Source organism: Pristis pectinata, chromosome 1 (assembly GCF_009764475.1).
Source record: "Pristis pectinata isolate sPriPec2 chromosome 1, sPriPec2.1.pri, whole genome shotgun sequence".
Classification (NCBI taxonomy): Eukaryota; Metazoa; Chordata; class Chondrichthyes; order Rhinopristiformes; family Pristidae; genus Pristis; species Pristis pectinata.
The window spans coordinates 69,147,714-69,166,601 of NC_067405.1; the positions used below are offsets into that span (position 1 = coordinate 69,147,714).

The window sequence follows — 18,888 nt, forward strand, 5'->3', positions numbered from 1 at the left end:
ATATTAAAATATACCACTACAAAACAGAGAAGCATTTCACAGGCTGTGCACTTGTCGAAGTTGTTATAGGCATGGTATAAATTCAAGATGAAGAGTACATAGCAACTTGTCAATGACAGGAGGCCCTATTCTGATCCAATTTGTTTACACCACACAAGGAGCCCCCATACAACCTGCCAATTCAGTAAAAACCACGTAAAAAAACTAGGGAGGTTTTACATTACGGCCTCGTTCATTCTTCAAAAGATGTTACATAATGGCAGCAGGTCATTCAACCCCTCAAATCTACTCTGCCGTTTTTAACCTCCACCTTTTTTTTTAAGCATTTGATCCAAATCTCTTCATACTCAAAGCTAGCAAAGAGCAGTGGATGACAGTCTTGAAATCGCACATATCCCAGTGCCCATAACCCACTGGAGCAGAGTCTCAGATTCCAATTACCCTGTGTTTTGCTTCTTAATTTTGCCCTGAATGACCTGGCTGTAAGATTAATACAGCACAGCTCAAGGATATCCGTACCTATCCTAGCCAATCCTTCGAACATTTTAAGCAACTTGAACCGTCAGTCTCCTGGTGTACACCAACTCTACTTATAATTTGGCTTTTTCAGCTGCTGGATGTCCTCCTATTCATGGTCACTGCAGCCTAGCCCAAGCAAATAATCATATCACGGAGGAAGAGACCATTTGGCCCATCACACCTATGCCAGCTCTTTGACAGCACTTTCCAATTAGTTCCTTTCCCCTCAGCCCCAGAAATACGTCAGCCAATTATGAAAGGCAGGCCCTTCAGACATTTCTAGGAAGTGCTTTACCTGCTTAACCTCCCAGATAGCCAGCATGGAAGCCACGTGGTTGCCTGCAGCAGTGAGGAGAGCAGCATTCCGATAACTGAGGTCCTTGCACGACTGTAAAAGGTGCACAAGTCGCCAAAATGGGACGCCGTGAATATTCTCTGCAGGAATTAAATGGTTGTATACGTGTATTACGTACATTGAACAGTTCCTTAAATTCTTTTTCTTAAAGTAGATCTACACAGTCAAGCAATCCGGTACCCGTGATGCCTACCACTTTGCTCCGACATATTCTCATGTCACGAGAGCTTGGCTCACTTCCTCTGCTCCTTCATGCTTGCCTCCCCTCTGTTAGAACCATCTACACTTCCTCTGGTCCCACCTTTGGTTCCTCTGCTCACTTTACTAACACACTCCTTGGCCTATCTCTCCTCCCTCCATCCTATCACAGACCTTCCCTTTTGTTCTTCTCCTCAACTCTACTTTTCCAAATGTGACCCAGGTTCGGTTCTGACCTCTGGCGCTGCCTGTTTGGAGTTTGCACGTTCTCCCTGTCACTGCTTGGGTTTCCTCTGGGTGCTCCGGTTTCCTCCAATATCCCAAAGACACAAGGGTTGGTAGGTTAACTGGCTGCTGTAAATTGCCCCTAGTGTGTAGGTGAGTGGTAAAATCTGGGGGAGTTGATAGGAATGTAGGGAAAATAAAATGGATAAAAGTAGGACTGGTGTAAAAACAAAATAGGTGCTTGATCGTTGCTATAGACTTGGTGGGTTGAACTACCTGTTTCCGTGCTATGTCTCACTTATAATTTTACTTAAAAGCTGTTAATCCCTTAACGTCCAGTTCTGATGAATGGTCATCGGCCTGAAACATTAATCTGCTTCTTTTTGCCTCTGAAGATGCTACTGACCCATGAGTGCTTTCGCTTTCAGCATTTGGCGTTTTATTTACCTTGTATCCCACCTCAATGATCAGCCCGTGTCAAACACCTTACCACATCAGAAATCCTAACCTGAACCTGCAGTGTGAACTTCAGCAACAACTGCCTTCAAAACAACAGTATGTCCAGGCAAGCTTCACGGGAATATTATCAAACAAGATTTGACAATGTGGCACATAAAGTGAGATTAGGACAAGAAAAAAAACAGCTTTTAAGGAGCGACAGAGAGATTTAGGAGCAGAGTTAAGGACTTGGCCACCTGAAGGCACAACCAACAATGGTGGGCAAATGAATAGAGAGACGTGTAGGATTGCAGGGGTGTCACAGGATTGTAGGGCTGTATTGGCAGGGATTTGAGCATGAGGAAGAGAAATCCATCCTATACTCCATCCAGGGCCAAAGGTGTCCCATCCACTCACCAATTCAATAATCAGGAAACAAAGAGACATGGACAATGCAACATAGTTGGCTCCAAATCACTATGCAGACAACCACTTCCCAATCACTGGTATATACCCAGAAAATACTATAAGCATGTTCACTGTGTATACCTGAAAACACTATTTTGAAGAAGGGTTGGGTTGGCTAGTGTCCTAGTTAATAATTATCTCTCAACATCACTGAAAGTTAGCTGATAGTACACAGGAGGAATTGCAGAACAAGGCGGAACGGTAGCATAGTGGTTAGCGTAATGCTATTACAGCGCCAGCGATTGGGGTTCAATTCCCGCCACTGTCTGTATGGAGTTTGTATGTTCTCCCCAAGTCCGCGTGGGTTTCCTCCAGTGCTCCGGTTTCCACCCACATTCCAATGACGTACAGGTTAGTAGGTTAACATGGGTGTAATTGGGCGGCGCGAGCTCAATGGACCGTAAGGGCCTGTTACTGTGCTGTACAAATAAAAGTAAAAGAATGGTCTGCGATATTACAGCATGCCCAAACTTGGGCATTGACAAGTATTCTTGTTGAATGATTGAGGGCTATTGAAAAATGCAATTCAATAACTGCAGCAAAGTGCCCTTATTGTATTGAATTGCCCCAAGATATTACACAAACTGTGTCATCTAGCAACACAAGGAGATTTTAGGACAAGGAACCAAAACCTCAGTTCAAAGAATAGATTTTACAAAAAGTCTTGCAGGAGAAGAGGGAAGTGGTGAGGGAATTCCAGGGCTTAGGACTCAGGCAACGGAAGCCATGCCCAGGAATGGCATTTAAAGAGAGTTGGGGATGATCAAGGGGCCAGGGTTGGAGGCACTCGGAGATCTTGGAAGGTTGTAGATTGTAGGCGAGTGCAAAGATGGAGAGGAACAGGACTGGAAAGGGTTTGAAGAGAAGGTTGAGAATTGTTAAAGTGAGTGGACTTACCGATAACCCTGTTACTGCAAGCCTCTAAGAGTGGGTACGAGCGGTAGCCCATAACTGCCAACGTGATGAACATGTACTGAGAGTTTGGAAGGGTGAATTGATTCAGCAATGACAGCGCTTTGTTCTGTGAAACAGGAAGTGAGAGTCTTTAAATCATCTCACAGCAGTCTAAATCAAAGTTGGTTAATACTATAAATCAACATGTCCCCTTGTAACTTGACTAAAGCCTTAAAATGGTAGTGTCATTGCCAATGATAGATGAAGCACCACTTAGAGCTATCAAGTGGGAGTAGTGTAACATTCATCTTGTAATTGGTAGCATCCTCCACACAAAGCAGTTGATAAGCTCTGCATCACAGTCACTGAAACACTGTCCAATTATCTGTTTACATCAGAAAACAGTAGTAGCACACTCACCTCCTTCAGCCTATATCACCGTTCAGTTAGACTGCAGCTGATCTGGACCTGAATTCAATTTACTTATCTTGGTTTCACATTCCTTAATACCTTGGAGGCTAGGACGTTTGGGCTGTATTCCTTGGAGTTTAGAAGAATGAGGGTGACCTTATTGAAACATAGAAGGTCCTAAGGGGGCCTGACAGAATAGATGTCGACATATTTTCACTAGTAGGAGAGTCACAAACAAGGGGACGTAGCTACAAGATAGGAATCAGAGTCAGAGTCAGAGTCAGGAAATTTGTTGTTTTGTGGCAGCAGTACAGTGCAAGACATAAAAATTACTATAAGTTACAAAATAAATAAATAGTGCAAAAGAGGAATAACAAGGTAGTGTTCTCGTGGGTTCATGGACTGTTCAGAAATCTGATGGAGGAGGGGAAGAAGCTGCTTCTAAAACATTGTGAGTGTGGGTCTTCAGGCTCCTGTACCTCCTCTCCGATGGTAGTAACGTGAAGAGGGCACGACCGGGATGGTGAGGGTCCTTAATGATGGATGCCGCCTTCTTGAGGCGCCACCTCTTGAAGATGTCCTCTATGGCTGGGAGGGTTGTGCCTGTGATGGAGCTGGCTGAGTCTACAACCCTCTGCAGCCTCTTTCGATCCTGTGCATTGGAGCCTCCATACCAGGCTGTGATGCAGCCAGTCAGAATGCTCTCCACTGCACATCTATAGAAATTTGCAAGATTCTTTGGTGACATACCAAATCTCCTCAAACTCCTAATGAAGTAGAGCCACTGGTGTTCTTCGTGATTGCATAAATGTGTTGGGCCCAGGACAGATCCTCTGAGATGCTGATGCCCAGGAACTTGAAGCTGCTCACCCTTTCCACCGCTGATCCCTCAATGAAGACTGGTGTATGTTCTCCCGACTTCCCCTTCCTGAAGTCCACAATCAATTCCTTGGTCTTACTGACATTGAGTGCGAGGTTGTTGTTGCAACACCACTCAACCAGCAGACCTATCTCACTCCTGTACACCTCCTCATCGCCAGGTCATTTAAAACTGAGGTGGGTAGAAATTTCTTCTCTCAGAGGGTAGTGCATCTCTGGCATCTTCTGCCCCAGAGGGTGGTGGAGGTCAGGTCATTGGATAAATTTAAAGTGGAGATAGATAAATATTTGAAAGATAGAGCAATTGAGAGCTATGGAGAACTGGCACAGAAGAGGAGTTGAGGCCTGGGGTAGATCAGCCATGATCTTATTGAGTTGCAGGGCAGGCTTGAGGGGCCGAGTGGCCTGCTCCTGCTCCTGTTTTCTTGTGTTCTTTACACAACAAAAATCTACCAATCCCAGTTTGAAGTTCTCAGTTGATCTGCCTCCCCCCTCCCCGCCCCCCAACCCACCAACACCCCAAATATTTTGGAGAGCGAAGGATATGACAGTGAAAGATTCCAGATTTCTGTGACCCTGTGTGAAGGCCGTGCTTCCTGATACTTTCCCTCAATTAGGCTTATTTTCCCATCAGGAGAAATATTGTCACTTCAAATAATTAAATCATTTGAACTTATTAGTCAAATTTTCTGTAACATGAGGGTATAAATCTCACCTATCCCCTGTGATATGATCTAAGACTTGTTGCCCTGCTGTCATTCGGGTGACTGTGCAATTCAAACCATCCAAGATGCAATGAGGCAAAGGGGCAGGGCCGAGTCCTACTACATGGGGTTTGACAACTGTAACTGTTACTTCACTTCCCTCCTCTTCTGCTCCCTATCAGCATGGAAGATCATACAATCATACAGCACAGAAACAGACCCTTTGCCCCACCATGTCCGTGAACTTATCAAGAACTTATCCCATTTACCAGCACTTCATTCATAGCCTGCTATGCCATGGCTATTTGTCCAGATGCTTCTTAAATGTTGTGAGAGTCTGTGCCTCCATCACCCACTCAGAGTGTGCACTCCAGATCCCAAACACCTTCTGAGTGAAAAGATTCTTCCCCAGATCCCCTCTAAACCTTCAACCGCTCACCCTAAACCTATGCCCTCTGGTCTTAGACAGCTCTGCCACAGGGAATTGTTTCTTACTGCCTATCCTATCTATGTCTCTCATAATTTGTGTACTGTTATCGGGTCCCCTCCCTCAGTCTCCTCCACTCCAAGGACTCTTTTTCCTGGAGTGAAGGAGGCTGAGGGATGACTTTACAGAGGTTTATAAAATAATGAGGGGCATAGATAGGGTAAGTAGTCACAGTCATTTTCCTAGGATAGGGGAGTCTAAAACTATAGGGCATAGGTTTAAGGTGAGAGGGGAAAGATTTAAAGGGGATCTGAGGGGCAAGCTTTTCCACAGAGTGTGGTGGGTTCAAGGAACGAGCTGCCAGAGGAGGTGGTAGAGGAGGGTACAATTACAACATTTAAAAGACATTTGGACAGGTACACAGATAGGAAAGGTTCAGAGGGACATGGGCCAAATGGAACCAAATGGGATTGGCTTAGATAGGCATCTTGGTCGGCATGGACGAGTTGGGCCGAAGGGCCTGTTTCTATGATATATAACTCTATGAATCTATAATACAAACCCAGCCTATCCAATCTTTCCTCATAACTGACCTGCTCCATCCCAGCCAACAATCTCCTCTGCACCCTTCCAGTGCAATTCTATAGCGTGATGACCAGAATTGCACACAATATACCAGCTTAACCACTGTATTATAAAATTGTACCAAGACCTCCCTGCTCTTATACTCTACGTCCTGGCTAGCAAAAGCAAACATCCCACATGCCTTCTTCGCCACCCTATCTATCTGTGTTTCCACCTTTAGATTTCTCTGGACTTGTACATTAAGGTCCCTTTGTTCCTCATCAGTCTCTAGGACCCACCACTCATGGTATTTCTCCTACCCTTATTAGACTCCCCTCTGCAACCCCCCCACCCACCCCCCAAATGTAGCACCTCACACTTATCAGGATTAAATTCCATCTGCCATTGCTCTATCCAATTTATTAGCTGATCAATATTGTCCTGTAGCTGAAGCCTACCTTCCTCACTATCACCAACACCACCAATTTTCCCATCATCTGCAAACCTACCAATCGTACCTCCTACATTCATATCCCACAAGGATCCCAGCACTAATCCTTGTGGTACAGTCAGTCGCAGGCTTCCAATCACAAAAGCAACACTCTTTCATCACTTTCTGCCTCCTATTACCAAGCCATGTGTTGAACTAAGATAACAGTATCAGTTATCCCAGCACATGAACCAGTGAAATGGGATGCTACCACCAGTGCTACTTTTACTGAACCCTTCCGCATTTCAATGCCATTTGTAGAATTCAGATGCTGCAAGTCTGGAGGAATGTTTCAGCATTCCATCCATGATTTCCTTCCACGGTGCCTTCCAAAGGCTCACTGTAGAAGGCACCAAATACAAAGTGATGCACAACTCCCGTCCACCCCTACGCAGAGTCGTAAAGGATTCTCCTTTAGCCCAACACAACCTACTTTCTCTGTTAGATTTTTGAAAATTGATCATTCTTTTCCTTCTCCCATAAGGGAACAGAAATAGACAGCCACGGTCACCAACCCCAGTCAGTGCCTTGGCAGTGGACTTTTGGATGCACTGAAGAGGAAGGCCAGGGGGGAAAGTGGTTTTCAAAGACTTGCTCCTGCTCTTTCCCACAGATGGTAACGAAGTAAAGAGTGCGTCTCCGTAAAAGTGACCATTGTGCTCTCAGACTGTTAATTTATACTGTTTGTGGAACGGTTGTTGTTTACTTTGGGCTTAGACTTAGAACAGAACAGTACAGCACGGAAAAGGCCCGTCGGCCCATGATGTCTGTGCCAACCATGATGCCAATCTTAACTAATTCCATCTGCCTGCACATGGTCAACGTCTCTCCATCGCCTGCCTGTTCATGTGCCTGTCTAAATGCCTCTTAAACATTGCTGACACATCTGCTTCTACCACTTCCTCTGACAGTGCATTCCAGGCATCTATCACCCTCTGTGTAAAAAAAAACTTGCCTTGTAAAGCTCTCTTAAACTTTCCCCCTCTCATCTTAAACCTATGCCCTCTAGTATTTGACATTTCCACCCTGGGAAAAAGACTCTATCTACCCTATCTATGCCTCTCGTAATTTTATAAACTTCTATCAAGCCGCCCCTCAGCCTCTGACTCTCCTGAGAAAACAACCAAAGTTTGTCCAACCGCTCCTTGTAGCCAATACTCTCTAATCCAGGCAACATCCTGGTGATCCTCTTCCGCACCCTCTCCAAAGCCTCCACATCCTTCCTGTAATGCGGCGATCAGGTCTGCACACAATACTCCAAATGCGGCTGCACCAAAGTTTTATACAGCTGCAACATGACTAGCCAACCTTTATACTTAATGCCCTGACTGATGAAGGCAAAAACATGCCATACCCTTTCTTTACCACCCCATCCATTTGCCATATGGATGTGGTTGACTCCACCACCACCTTCTCAAAGAGTCGGAAGGGATGGATAACAAGGCTTGACTTAAGTGGTGACACCTCCATTCTGAGAATTAAAAAGTGTCCTACCTCTAGTTTCTTCTTTAGAGGCAGTGGGGATTCTTTACCAATACATCTCATCATAGTCTGCAAGGCCATCACCGTCTTAATGTTTGGAATACGCAGTTCTACAAGTAGCCTGCCGGGAACAACAACAAACACCATGTCCAATTCTCTTTCTACAGTTGTGAAAGTTTAACATTTCAGAAGCTGGTTCAATTTGGAAGCATACATATCTAGGCAAGCAAAGTAAATACTGGTGTATAAATTCTACCAGGCCACTTCCCTGCTGCATGCTGGGCCTTTGTATGAAGTTATGATAAACAAAAAAACTGCAAATGCTGGAAATCTGAAATTAAAACAATAAATGCTAGAAAAACTCAGCATGGCAGGCAGCATCTGTGGAAAGAGAAACAGTTAACATTATGGGTCTCAGAGTTTCCGTCAGACTTGAAACAATAACTCTGTTCCTCTCTCCACAGATGCTGCCCAATCTGCTGAGTGTTTCCAGCATTTTCTATTTTTATACTACATATTATATGTCAGGTTGATCTGGACTCCTGTACCAAGAATTTTCCATCCATTACCCTGGGGAAGATGCAGAATCGAGTGCAAGAAACGTGCAGTTTCCCAATCTCACTGTGTGACAGGAGTGGCAGAGCAGAATTTTTAATCCAGGATTATCAAAGGAAAGAGTAACATGGACTTTGTTCAGAATCAGTAAAAGAAGGCAACATTTAAAACCGTTATTGCACTAAATTATTAAATTACACCCAATTTATACATTAAGGTAAACAGACTCTGGATAAAGGGCATTACAGATTAGAAGGATGAGACCAGAACCGAGATGTTATTACCATTAGGGGGGAAAAAATTGAAGAGCCTGGGGCTCTTATGTCGTGAAAGAAAGTGACAGTGAGGTGATGGTAATGGATTTTTAACATTATGAAAATGATTGACAAACAGGCAGAGAGAAGATGTTCCAGGGCAGCACAGTGGTGCAGCAGGTAGTAGGACCACTGCCTCATAGCTCCAACGACTGGGTTCAATCCTAACTTCAAGTGTTATCTCTGTGGAGTTTGCAGGTTCTGCCTGGACCTCCTGGGTCTCCCCCGGGTGCTCCAGTTCCCTCCCACATCCCAATGACATGGGGGTTTGTACGTTAGGTGGCCACTGTAAATTGCCCCTAGTGTGTAGGTGAGTGGTAGAATCTGGGGGAAGTTGATGGGAATGTGCAGAGAATAAGATTAGTGTAGGATTAGTGTAAGTGGATGGTTGATGGTCAGCTTGGACTCAGTGGGTCAAAAGGTCTGTTTCTGTGCTGTACAACTCACGATGGGAAATTCAAAACTTGGGGACACAAATATAAATAAGTTGCTAAATCCAATCAGGAAATTAGGAAAAACCTCTTTACCCAGAGAGTGGCGGAAACATGAATCCCACTAAGAGTTGGGACGTCATGTTACATCTGTACAAGACGCCGGTGAGAATACACTCTGGAATATTGTGTGCAGTTCTGGTTGTCATACTATAGGAAGGATGTGATTAAGCTAGCGATGGTGCAGGACAGGTTCACAAGGATGTTGCTGAGACTGGAGGGCTTGAGTTAGAAGGAGAAATTGGATAGGCTGGGACTGTTTACAAGGAAGCTGAGGGGTGACCTTACGGACGTTTATAAAATCATGAAGAGCATAGATAAGGTGGATGGTCACTGTCTGTTTCCCAAAACGTCTAAAACGAGAGTATAGAGGTTTAAGGTGAGGGGGAAAGATTTAAAAGGGACATGAGGGCAGCATTTTTAAAAAAAAGAGGTTGGTGAGTATATGGAAGGAGCTGCCTGAGGAAGTGGCAGAGGTGAGTACAATTACAACTTTTAAAAGACATTTGGACAGGTACATAGATAGAAAATGTTTCGAGGGATATGGGCCTATCACAGGCAAATGGGCCTAGCTCAGGTCGGCACCTGGGTCAGCATGGACGAGTTGGGCTGAAGGACCTGTTTTTGTGCTGTCTGTCTCTGCAACAGTTGGGAAGCAGTAGAGATGCCTTCAAGGGGAAGTTTGGTAAAAACACCACATAAGGGAAGGTATACACAGATATGGCGAGAGGGGACTCATATAGAGTGTAAACACCAGTGTAACTGGTTGAATGGCCTAAAGAGTGCGGTAAAACTCCAAGGAATAAAAGGAATACCAGCATGGCTGTGTTTGGATTCTAGTATTTGCATTGAGTTGTGGAGATTCTCAGGAATCTATTATGCTTTTACAGCGAGTAGATTTGCACTTCACCAGCTTACCTCAGACCTGCCCGCAGTGCAATGACGTTCTTACTCTCCTCCATGGTTCTCAAGCAGCTGGACAGCACTGAGAGAGCCCGCTCATCAAACTCATTCAGACGCTCCTACAAGCAGCACAGACACATTGAATACATGGCATGTTTTCTGCAGTCACACACATGCCTAAAATTCATCTTGCTGTCTAGTAGTAACACTAATGGTGGCAGATAAAAAAGCCCTGAGTTTAACTGGTATGTTTCAGAAAATTGTATTTTTTTTAACTATTACACACAGGCCAATTAGTTAACATGGCATGGGAGAGGAAATAAAATATAGTTCAATCACAAACACCAATTTGTCAAATTTCTATTTCAACACGAAGGCTGCGTCCTCAGCCCCCTACTCTACTCCCTATATACTCACAACTGTGTGGCCAGATTCTGCTCTAACTCCATTTATGAGTTTGCAGATGACACCACCGTAGTGGGCCGTATCTCAAATAACGATGAGTCGGAATACAGGAAGGAGATAGAGAGCCTAGTGACATGGTGTCATGACAACAACCTTTCCATCAATGTCAGCAAAAGAGCTGGTCATTGACTTCAAGAAGGGGGGGGTGGTGCACACGCTCCTGACTACATCAACAGTGCTGAGGTCGAGAGGGTTGAAAGCTTCAAGTTCCTAGGAGTTAACATCACCAATAGCCTGTCCTGGTCCAACCAAGTTGACCCCACGGTCAAAAAAGCTCACCAGTGTTTCTACTTCCTCAGGAGGCTAAAGAAATTTGGCATGTCCCCTTTGACCCTCACCAAGTTTTATCAATGCGCCATAGAAAGCATCCTATCCATGACCACAAGAAACTGCAGAGGGTTGTGGATACAGCTCAGCACGTCATGGAAACCAGCTTCCCCTCCAGTCTACACTTCTCACTGCCTCAGTAAAGCAGCTAACATAATCAAAGACCCCATCCACCCCGGACATTCTCTCCTTCCTCTTCCCATTGGGCAGAAGATCAAAAGCCTGAAAGCACGTACCACCAGGCTCAAGGACAGTTTCTATCCTGCTGTTATAAGAATATTGAATGGTCCCCTAGTACAATAAAATGGTCTCTTGACCTCATGATCTACCTCGTTATAGCCTTGTACCTTATTGTCAGCCTGCACTGCACTTTCTCTGTAGCTGCAACACTTTGTTCTGCATTCTGTTATTGTTTTCCCTTGTACTACCTCAATGCATTGTTGTAATGAAATGATATGTACGGATGGCATGCAAAACAAAGTTTTTCACTGTACCTTGGTACATCTGACAATAATAAGCCAATTTACCAATTTTGAAGACCACTGTTCCGTGAAAAACAATTTGCGGTCTAAAACCATACACAGAAACATTGTCACACTCTCACTAGTTTGTTTTTAATTCGTTAAAGTACAGACAACATGGCATTTGTGAGCCAATCCTCGTACTCCCAAGGTAGTGGTGGCCTTTATCTTGAAGCTCAGATTGATGCTCTAATTTATTTTAAAGTCTGTCCCTATTTGTCTGAATTATATTCAGTGTTCAGAGGATTGATTGTTGGGGGGCAGGTAGGACACTTGCATGCCCTCCTCACTAACACCTTGCCAAGACCAAGAATCACATACAGAGACATGGAAAGCAATGACCAGCTGCGGTCAAAGTCACAGGTTCATACCCTCTTATTCAATGTCCAATCAGCATCGGTGAGTATTTCCTGTCTAATGGAGCCAGCAGAGGTGGTATGCTGTCAGGAGGGAACTTTGACTCCTGGGTTCCCAAGACTTTCATGGCAACAGATCACACATGGAGCAGTGCTGAGGAGCACCTGGGCTACAGAGTGCACCCACTCTCTGATTTCAGTTCGCCTGAAACACTGGCATCTGTTCAACGAAACAGAATGTTGGCCATTAGCCTTCTCTGCAAAAAGCAGGGAAAATATCCAAATCAGGCAAATTACCACCTGATCCATCTGCTTTCGATCATCAAAGTGATGGGAATAATATCAAATAGCACTTGGTCACCAATAACTCGCTCATTGATAGTCAGCTTGTGTTCTTCAGCTATCAAACATGGACCAAAGGGCCAACCTCCAGGGGTGAGATAAGAGCAGCTGCCCTCTACATCAAGGTAGCACTTGACCAAGTGTGGCATTAAGAAGCCCCAGTAAAATGAAGTAATTGTAAATCCTTGAGAAAACTTTCCACTGGTTGGAGTCACACTTTGCGTAAAAGATGATAGCTGGAATAGTCAATGTTAAAATCACTTTCTAGATGAGCTGAAGGAGCTATATAGCACTAAAGTTCTCAAAGAAACAAGCTGTGACAGGTATTAATAAATAATTCAACTGCCCCACCATCCGGGCCATGCTATCATTTCATATCCTGCCACATCATGCCATCACCATCGGGCAGGAGGTACAGAAGCCTGAAGTCCCACGCCTCCAGCTTCAAGAACAGTGACTTCCCTTCAATCATTCGGTTCTTGAACCAACCGACAAAATGCCAAATCACTGCAATTTGGCAACACTATGACCACCTTGCACTACGATGGACTTTGTGTTTTTTGTTCCAATAGTGTCTTCTTGTAAAAAATTGTGCATAATTTATGTTTAATTTATGTTTTTTTTGTGAGTGCTGCTTATATGATGCAATGTGCCTGTGATGCTGCTGCAAGTAAGTTCTTCATTACACCAGTGCATACACGTACTTGTGAATATGACAATAAACTTGACTTTGGCTTTGAATCAACCACTATTACAGCTTATCTGAATTGCAAAGACTGACTGCTACTAGTCTGCTAATGCTAGATCCCCACCTGATCTCAGAGCCAAACTTAGGTCAGGCTAGTATTTGGATGGGAGACCACCTAGTAACACCGGGTGTGGTAGGCTGTTACATGGAAAGGAAATGGACACCATCAGACTGCCCTGTCCAGGAATTACCCAGGGTGCAAAGACGTTGCAGCATCTGGGCTGCACATCATCACTGTGGCTTCACAGAGTAGCCACCTGGTATCAGACATCTGACAAATGAGCAGAGGCAAGGTACTTTGTCAGGCTTCTTCCTTCTGCAAAATGAGCTATTACTTTGCTTCTGATTCTGTCAGATTTCCCCCCAGATTGTGACACTGTTTCTTACTGAGGCAGAAAACTTAGGAAGAGAACATTCAATCCTGTTCCACCATTCAAATGAATCACGGCTACTCAATTCCCACCTACCTGCCTTTATTCTATATCCTTTAATACCTCTACCTAATAAAGATCTATCAATCACAACCTGAAAAAAATTCAACTGACCCACAGCCAGTTCTAAGATGTATACATGATTAAGAATGCCAGTACAAGAGCAAAGGCACCTGTTAGTCATAAAAGGCACACCCCTGTTTAGTACTGAAACTTGATCAAATTAGTTAAGTTAAATTAAAAGTTCTCCTTAATTATAATCATTCACAAGTTTTGGAATATTACTGTTGCATGGCAATTGGGTGGAAGGCTCTACAAATTTGGGAATGTTATTTTCAGAAACTTACAGTCAATTAATATCCACCTTTACACCCCCTGTTGCACTTCCGTCAACCAGAGGAACCAAATTACAAATGTTATGAAAGAATTTTTTTTAAATAAAGTGATATTGTATCACAAGTGATATTGTAACAAGTCGGCCGACAGTTCTGTTCAGTGGTCAATTATAAGCTGCCGTCATATTTACCTGGGAGACTCTCAGCAGTGTATGAATAAGACGGCTATGCTGGGATACTCCTATTTTTACCAAAGCGAAGAGGCTGTACACCAAGTCATTACAGCTCATTAGTTGAGCTTCCTTCAAGGCCTGCTGGCAAATCTCCTCAAAGACTGGGTGCTCAAACATCAGCTTCCGCTCATAACGTTTCTGATCATCTGACATTCTCTTTGTCGTTGCCCACAGTGTCATCAGGGAGTTGCTGATATGTTTCCAGGTCACGTGGGACTGCCTGTACAAGTCCAACACATCGCTGGGAGAGGTGCACTGCTGAAGCTCATCGCAGAATTGTTCCCAAGATCGCCTCCTCTCCATTAGTGACATGCTTTTCCAATCTGTGGAAGAACCCTCAGTGGTCGGTCCTCTGTATTGGGAGGATGCCGTGTTTGTTGAACTGCTGATGGAAGGAGTGGGTACAACACTAGAGTCTTTGGTTTCTCCGGTATGGTTATTTACATCTTCTGCTTCACTGGGAATGTGGGGCATCCTTTCAGAAGACTGGAAGCGGAACAAAGTTAAACCCAGACAATTTTTCAAATGGTAAAGGAAGCCATTCTGTGTCCTCGATGACACAAATCCATTTTTTTGGATCAAAGTGCTGCAATCTCCATAACCAGTTACAGTATATCCTCGAGAGAAAGAGCTGCACAGTCTCAAAATCCTAACAAGCTGACTTCCAGCTGGATGGGCATTCATGTTGAGGCACTCAAACAGCCTGAAACCAACTCACATCAACTGGCACTATGCAACACTGCTTCCTTACAAGCTGTTATAAGAAAAAAAAGACATGGTTAATGCCGCAGTTGTTATGAAACTTCAAAGGCATTATAAGTGATCACCTCACAATTTCTCACATGATATGAAGACTGGTGGCATTGTGGATAGTGTAGTGGATCGCCAAAGGATACAGTGGGATATAGATCAGTTGCCGATATGGGCGGAGAAATGGCAGATGCAGTTTAATCTGGCTAAGTGTGATGTGTTGCACTTTGGGAGATCAAATATAAAGGGACAGTACACTGTTAATGGCAAGACCCTTAACAGTGTTGATGTACAGAGGAAACTTGGGGTCCAAGTCCATAGCTCCCTGAAAGTGGCTGCTCAAGTTGATAGGTATTGGTATTGGTTTATTATTGTCACTTGTACTGAGGTACAGTGAAAAGCTTGTCTTACAAACCGATCGTACAGGTCAATTCATTACACAGAGCAGTTACATTGAGTCAGTACAGAGTGCATTGATGTAGTACAGGTAAAAACAATAACAGTACAGAGTAAAGTGTCACAGCTACAGAGAAAGTGCAGTGCAATAAGGTGCAAGGTCACAACAAGGTAGATCGTGAGGTCATAGTCCATCTCATTGTATAGGGGAACTGTTCAATAGTCTTATCACAGTGGGGTAGAAGCTGTCCTTAAGTCTGGTGGTACGTGCCCTCAGGCTCCTGTATCTTCTACTCGACGGAAGAGGAGAGAAGAGAGAATGTCCCAGGTGGGTGGGGTCTTTGATTATGCTGGCTGCTTCACTAAGACAACGAGAGGTAAAGACAGAGTCCGAGGAGGGGAGGCGGGTAGTAAAGGCAGCGTATGGCATGCTTGCCTTTATTAGCTGAGGCTTTGAGTTAGGAAGTTATGTTGCATCTTTATAAAACTGGTTAGGCTGCATCTGGAGTATTGCATTCAATTCTGGTTGCCCCAGTATAGGAAGGATGTGAAGGCTTTGGAGAGAGTGCAGAAGAGGTTTACCAGGATGCCGCCTGGATTAGAGGGCATGTGCTATGAGGAGAGGTTGGACAAACTTGGGTTGTTTTCTCTGGAGTGGTGGAGGCTGAGGAGAGACCTGATAGAAGTTCATACAATTATGAGGGACATAAATAGACAGCTGGTATATTTTCCCCAAAGTCGAATTGTCTAATACTAGTAGGCATGCATTTAAGGTGAGAGGGGGGTAAGTTCAAGGAGATGTACAGGGCATGTTTTTTTTACACAGAGAATGGTGGGTGCCTGGAAATGGGCTGCCAGGGGTGGAGGCAAATACGATAGAGGCATTTAAGAGGATATTAGATAAGCACATGAATAATGCAGAGAATGGAGGGATATGGACTTGTGTAGGCAGAAGGGACTAGTTTAGTTAGGCTTTTAACTACTTGTTTAATTAGTTCAACACAACAGCGTGGGCTGAAGGGCCTGTTCCTGTGCTGTACTGTTCAATGTTCTGTACTCTCATCATTGATGGGTCTGCTGTCTCTGCCCTTCCAGGTGATACAGCTTAGATATTTGAAAGGCGCTGTCAGAAGAGTCTTGGTGAACTGTTGCAGCAAATGTTGTAGATAGGGGGACTACCTTGATAAATGTTGAATTGCAATACTTGACATTCAAAAACAGAAGAGGCCACGTCTAACCAATATTATAGGTGGGGTTAATTTTGCTTCCACTGTCCTGATGATCTAATGGTATGGAGATCCTGTTAACTTGCAGGGACTGAGCCAGCTCCAGATTATACATTCCAGTAAGTACTCATTACATTTATGTATATCTATTTTCAAACTATTGGCAATGAGGTTGGAAACTAGTGCGCTGGAAGTGGATGGGTATGTTGCATGGTTAGTGAGCTCCTTTAGGTTGTACTGTAGGAACTGTTCAGACCAAGTGACTGGCCTGACACTGCAATACAAAGTCAAAGACATAACACTCACTCAAAGAGGGAAGTGAGCTGGGGCGAGCGGGAGAGGATGATGAATTCTTTGTCTGCTTGTGTTCTCTTCTCCTTGCCCCCATACCCCACCATGGAGATGGCCCGGAAAGCCACTCTGAGGTACCAACTGTTGAGAGTCAGTCCCATTCCCCTGCTCTATCCCCTCTGCCCTGCAAGTTCATTTCCCTCAGATGCCAATAGAATTCCTGTTCAAAATTACCCTTGTGGGCATCAAGTTCCTGTTATGGATGGCCTGGTAAGTAGGAATGGAGGGGATGGGGGGAGATAACTGCTGTTATTGCTAGAAACATACCCATAATCTGAAAAAAAGAAAAAAATCTGGACAACAGCTACTATTTTAGGTATGTCAGCTGTAGCTCAGTGGGCAACACTTTGAGTCAGATGTTCCCAGCAATCACCACTTGAGATTCTTGGGCACAAAGGTCCAGACTGATGCTCTATTAAGGGAGTGTTATGCTATTGGACAAACCATCTTTTGGATAGAACATTCAGCTTGGGTCTGGTCTATTCACTCTCCTGGACGCAAGAAATCCACTGAAGCCCTTTAAAGGAGCAGCATAAGAATACTCTCTGGGGTCCAGGACAATGTTATCCTTCAATCAACATCATCAATTAAAAAAAAATCAACATCTGGTCATAGCACACTGGTGTTTGAGAGAGCTTGCTGTGTGCTGCCTGACCTGGCTGGTATTTCCAGCATTTTGTTCCTAATTCATATTTCCAAACATTTCCCAGAATCAGGTTTATTATCACTGACATATGTCACAAAATTAGTTGTTTTGCAGCAGCAGTACAGTGTAAGACATAAAAATTACTATAAATTACAAAAATAAATAAATAGTGCAAAAGAGGAATAATGAGGTAGTGTTCATCGGTTCATGGACCGTTCGCAAATCTGATGGTGGAGGGGACGAAGCTGTTCCTGAAACGTTGAATTATGTATCGGAGTTTGGGTTGAGTGAAGGGTATCAAAAACAAATCCTCCAACTCAAATTGGGTTGGGATTAATACTAGTTGGGTGGAGTTGTAATTTTGTAACAAAGCAGGGCCTCTTAAACCCAAGGTTGGGTCCATGTCGCTGTGCTGTAGAGTGCGTCTGCATCCACGTGTGTAGCGCGGCCTAATTTTCGAATCACCTTGGTCCCTGCCATTGGATCACGACTTCACCCACCAAGGCCATACGGTGGCTGTGGTGCAACGGCCATCCCACGTTGAATGAAATCGCATCTTCCACCTTCAGAACTGAAGTGGAGGAAAGTCATCCTCGATGCCGAGAGAGTGGCTAAGAGGAGGCGAGGCCGCTGGTGGTGGCGTGCACACGTGTTTATGGCAGTGGATGGGCTGACCTAACCCACCAACCCGCGGTGACGGTGACATTTTGGAAACGGAGGCAGACTGCGGCCACCGATCGGGGGCGAAGATCTTCCCTGGGCGGGAGGCGACACCTCGGGCCAAACCCTGACCCACTCAGCAGACTCCTCCACTGGTCTCTGCCCACCGCCTCGGCCCTGCTCCTCTCAGGACCCACTCACGCTCCACCCCGGTTGACCGGTCCGGCTGCCTCCCGGCCTCGGGTTCAAAACTCCCCCTCCCCTCTCATCCTCACCCCACCTCCCACCTCGCCCTCACCCTTCCCCCCACCCCCCTCGCACCCCCTCGCCTCCCTCCCGCCTCACCCTCACCCCATCACCTCCCCTTCTAACCCGCCTCACCCCTCACCTCCATCGCCCCAGCCGTCCTCTGGGCACCGCCATCCTGGAACGTAAAAATGACGCAAGACCCACTAAAAGCGCGGAACGGTTTCACATTGCGTCACAGGCGGAAGTGACGATTAGTTTGATCTGGCGCAGGTTTTGAACGTCGTTGCGTCTATTGAGCTTGTGAAACAAACACCAATTCTGTATCAGTGCTTCTCGCTCTGGTTGCCAAACCGAACTGTAGTGTTTTATTTTACATCGCGTTTGCTTGACTCGTTTCTGCCTTTTTTCCGTTAGTGTTTTTCCCTGCTATAATTAGAGTCATAGAGTAATACGGCATGGAAACAGTCCCTTCGGCCCAACTCGTCCATGGTGCCCACCAAGTTAAGTCACATTTGCCCGCGTTTGTCTCATATCT

The 18,888-nt window shown here is 44.8% G+C and overlaps 1 protein-coding gene across 1 annotated transcript in view; it reads right to left on the reverse strand.

Annotated features, from left to right (window-relative positions):
• Nucleotides 1–18,587, reverse strand: part of fastkd2 (FAST kinase domains 2) — a 34,719-nt gene extending 16,132 nt beyond the window's left edge. The window contains exons 1-6 of the mRNA XM_052018301.1: nt 18,493–18,587; nt 14,034–14,829; nt 10,333–10,436; nt 8,067–8,175; nt 3,101–3,224; nt 815–954 (exon numbers count right to left, since the gene is read on the reverse strand). Coding sequence (XP_051874261.1) covers nt 815–954; nt 3,101–3,224; nt 8,067–8,175; nt 10,333–10,436; nt 14,034–14,759 — 1,203 coding nt within the window. The 5' untranslated portion in view covers nt 14,760–14,829; nt 18,493–18,587. The remainder of the gene's footprint in view (nt 1–814; nt 955–3,100; nt 3,225–8,066; nt 8,176–10,332; nt 10,437–14,033; nt 14,830–18,492) is intronic.
• Nucleotides 18,588–18,888: the final 301 nt, after the last annotated feature.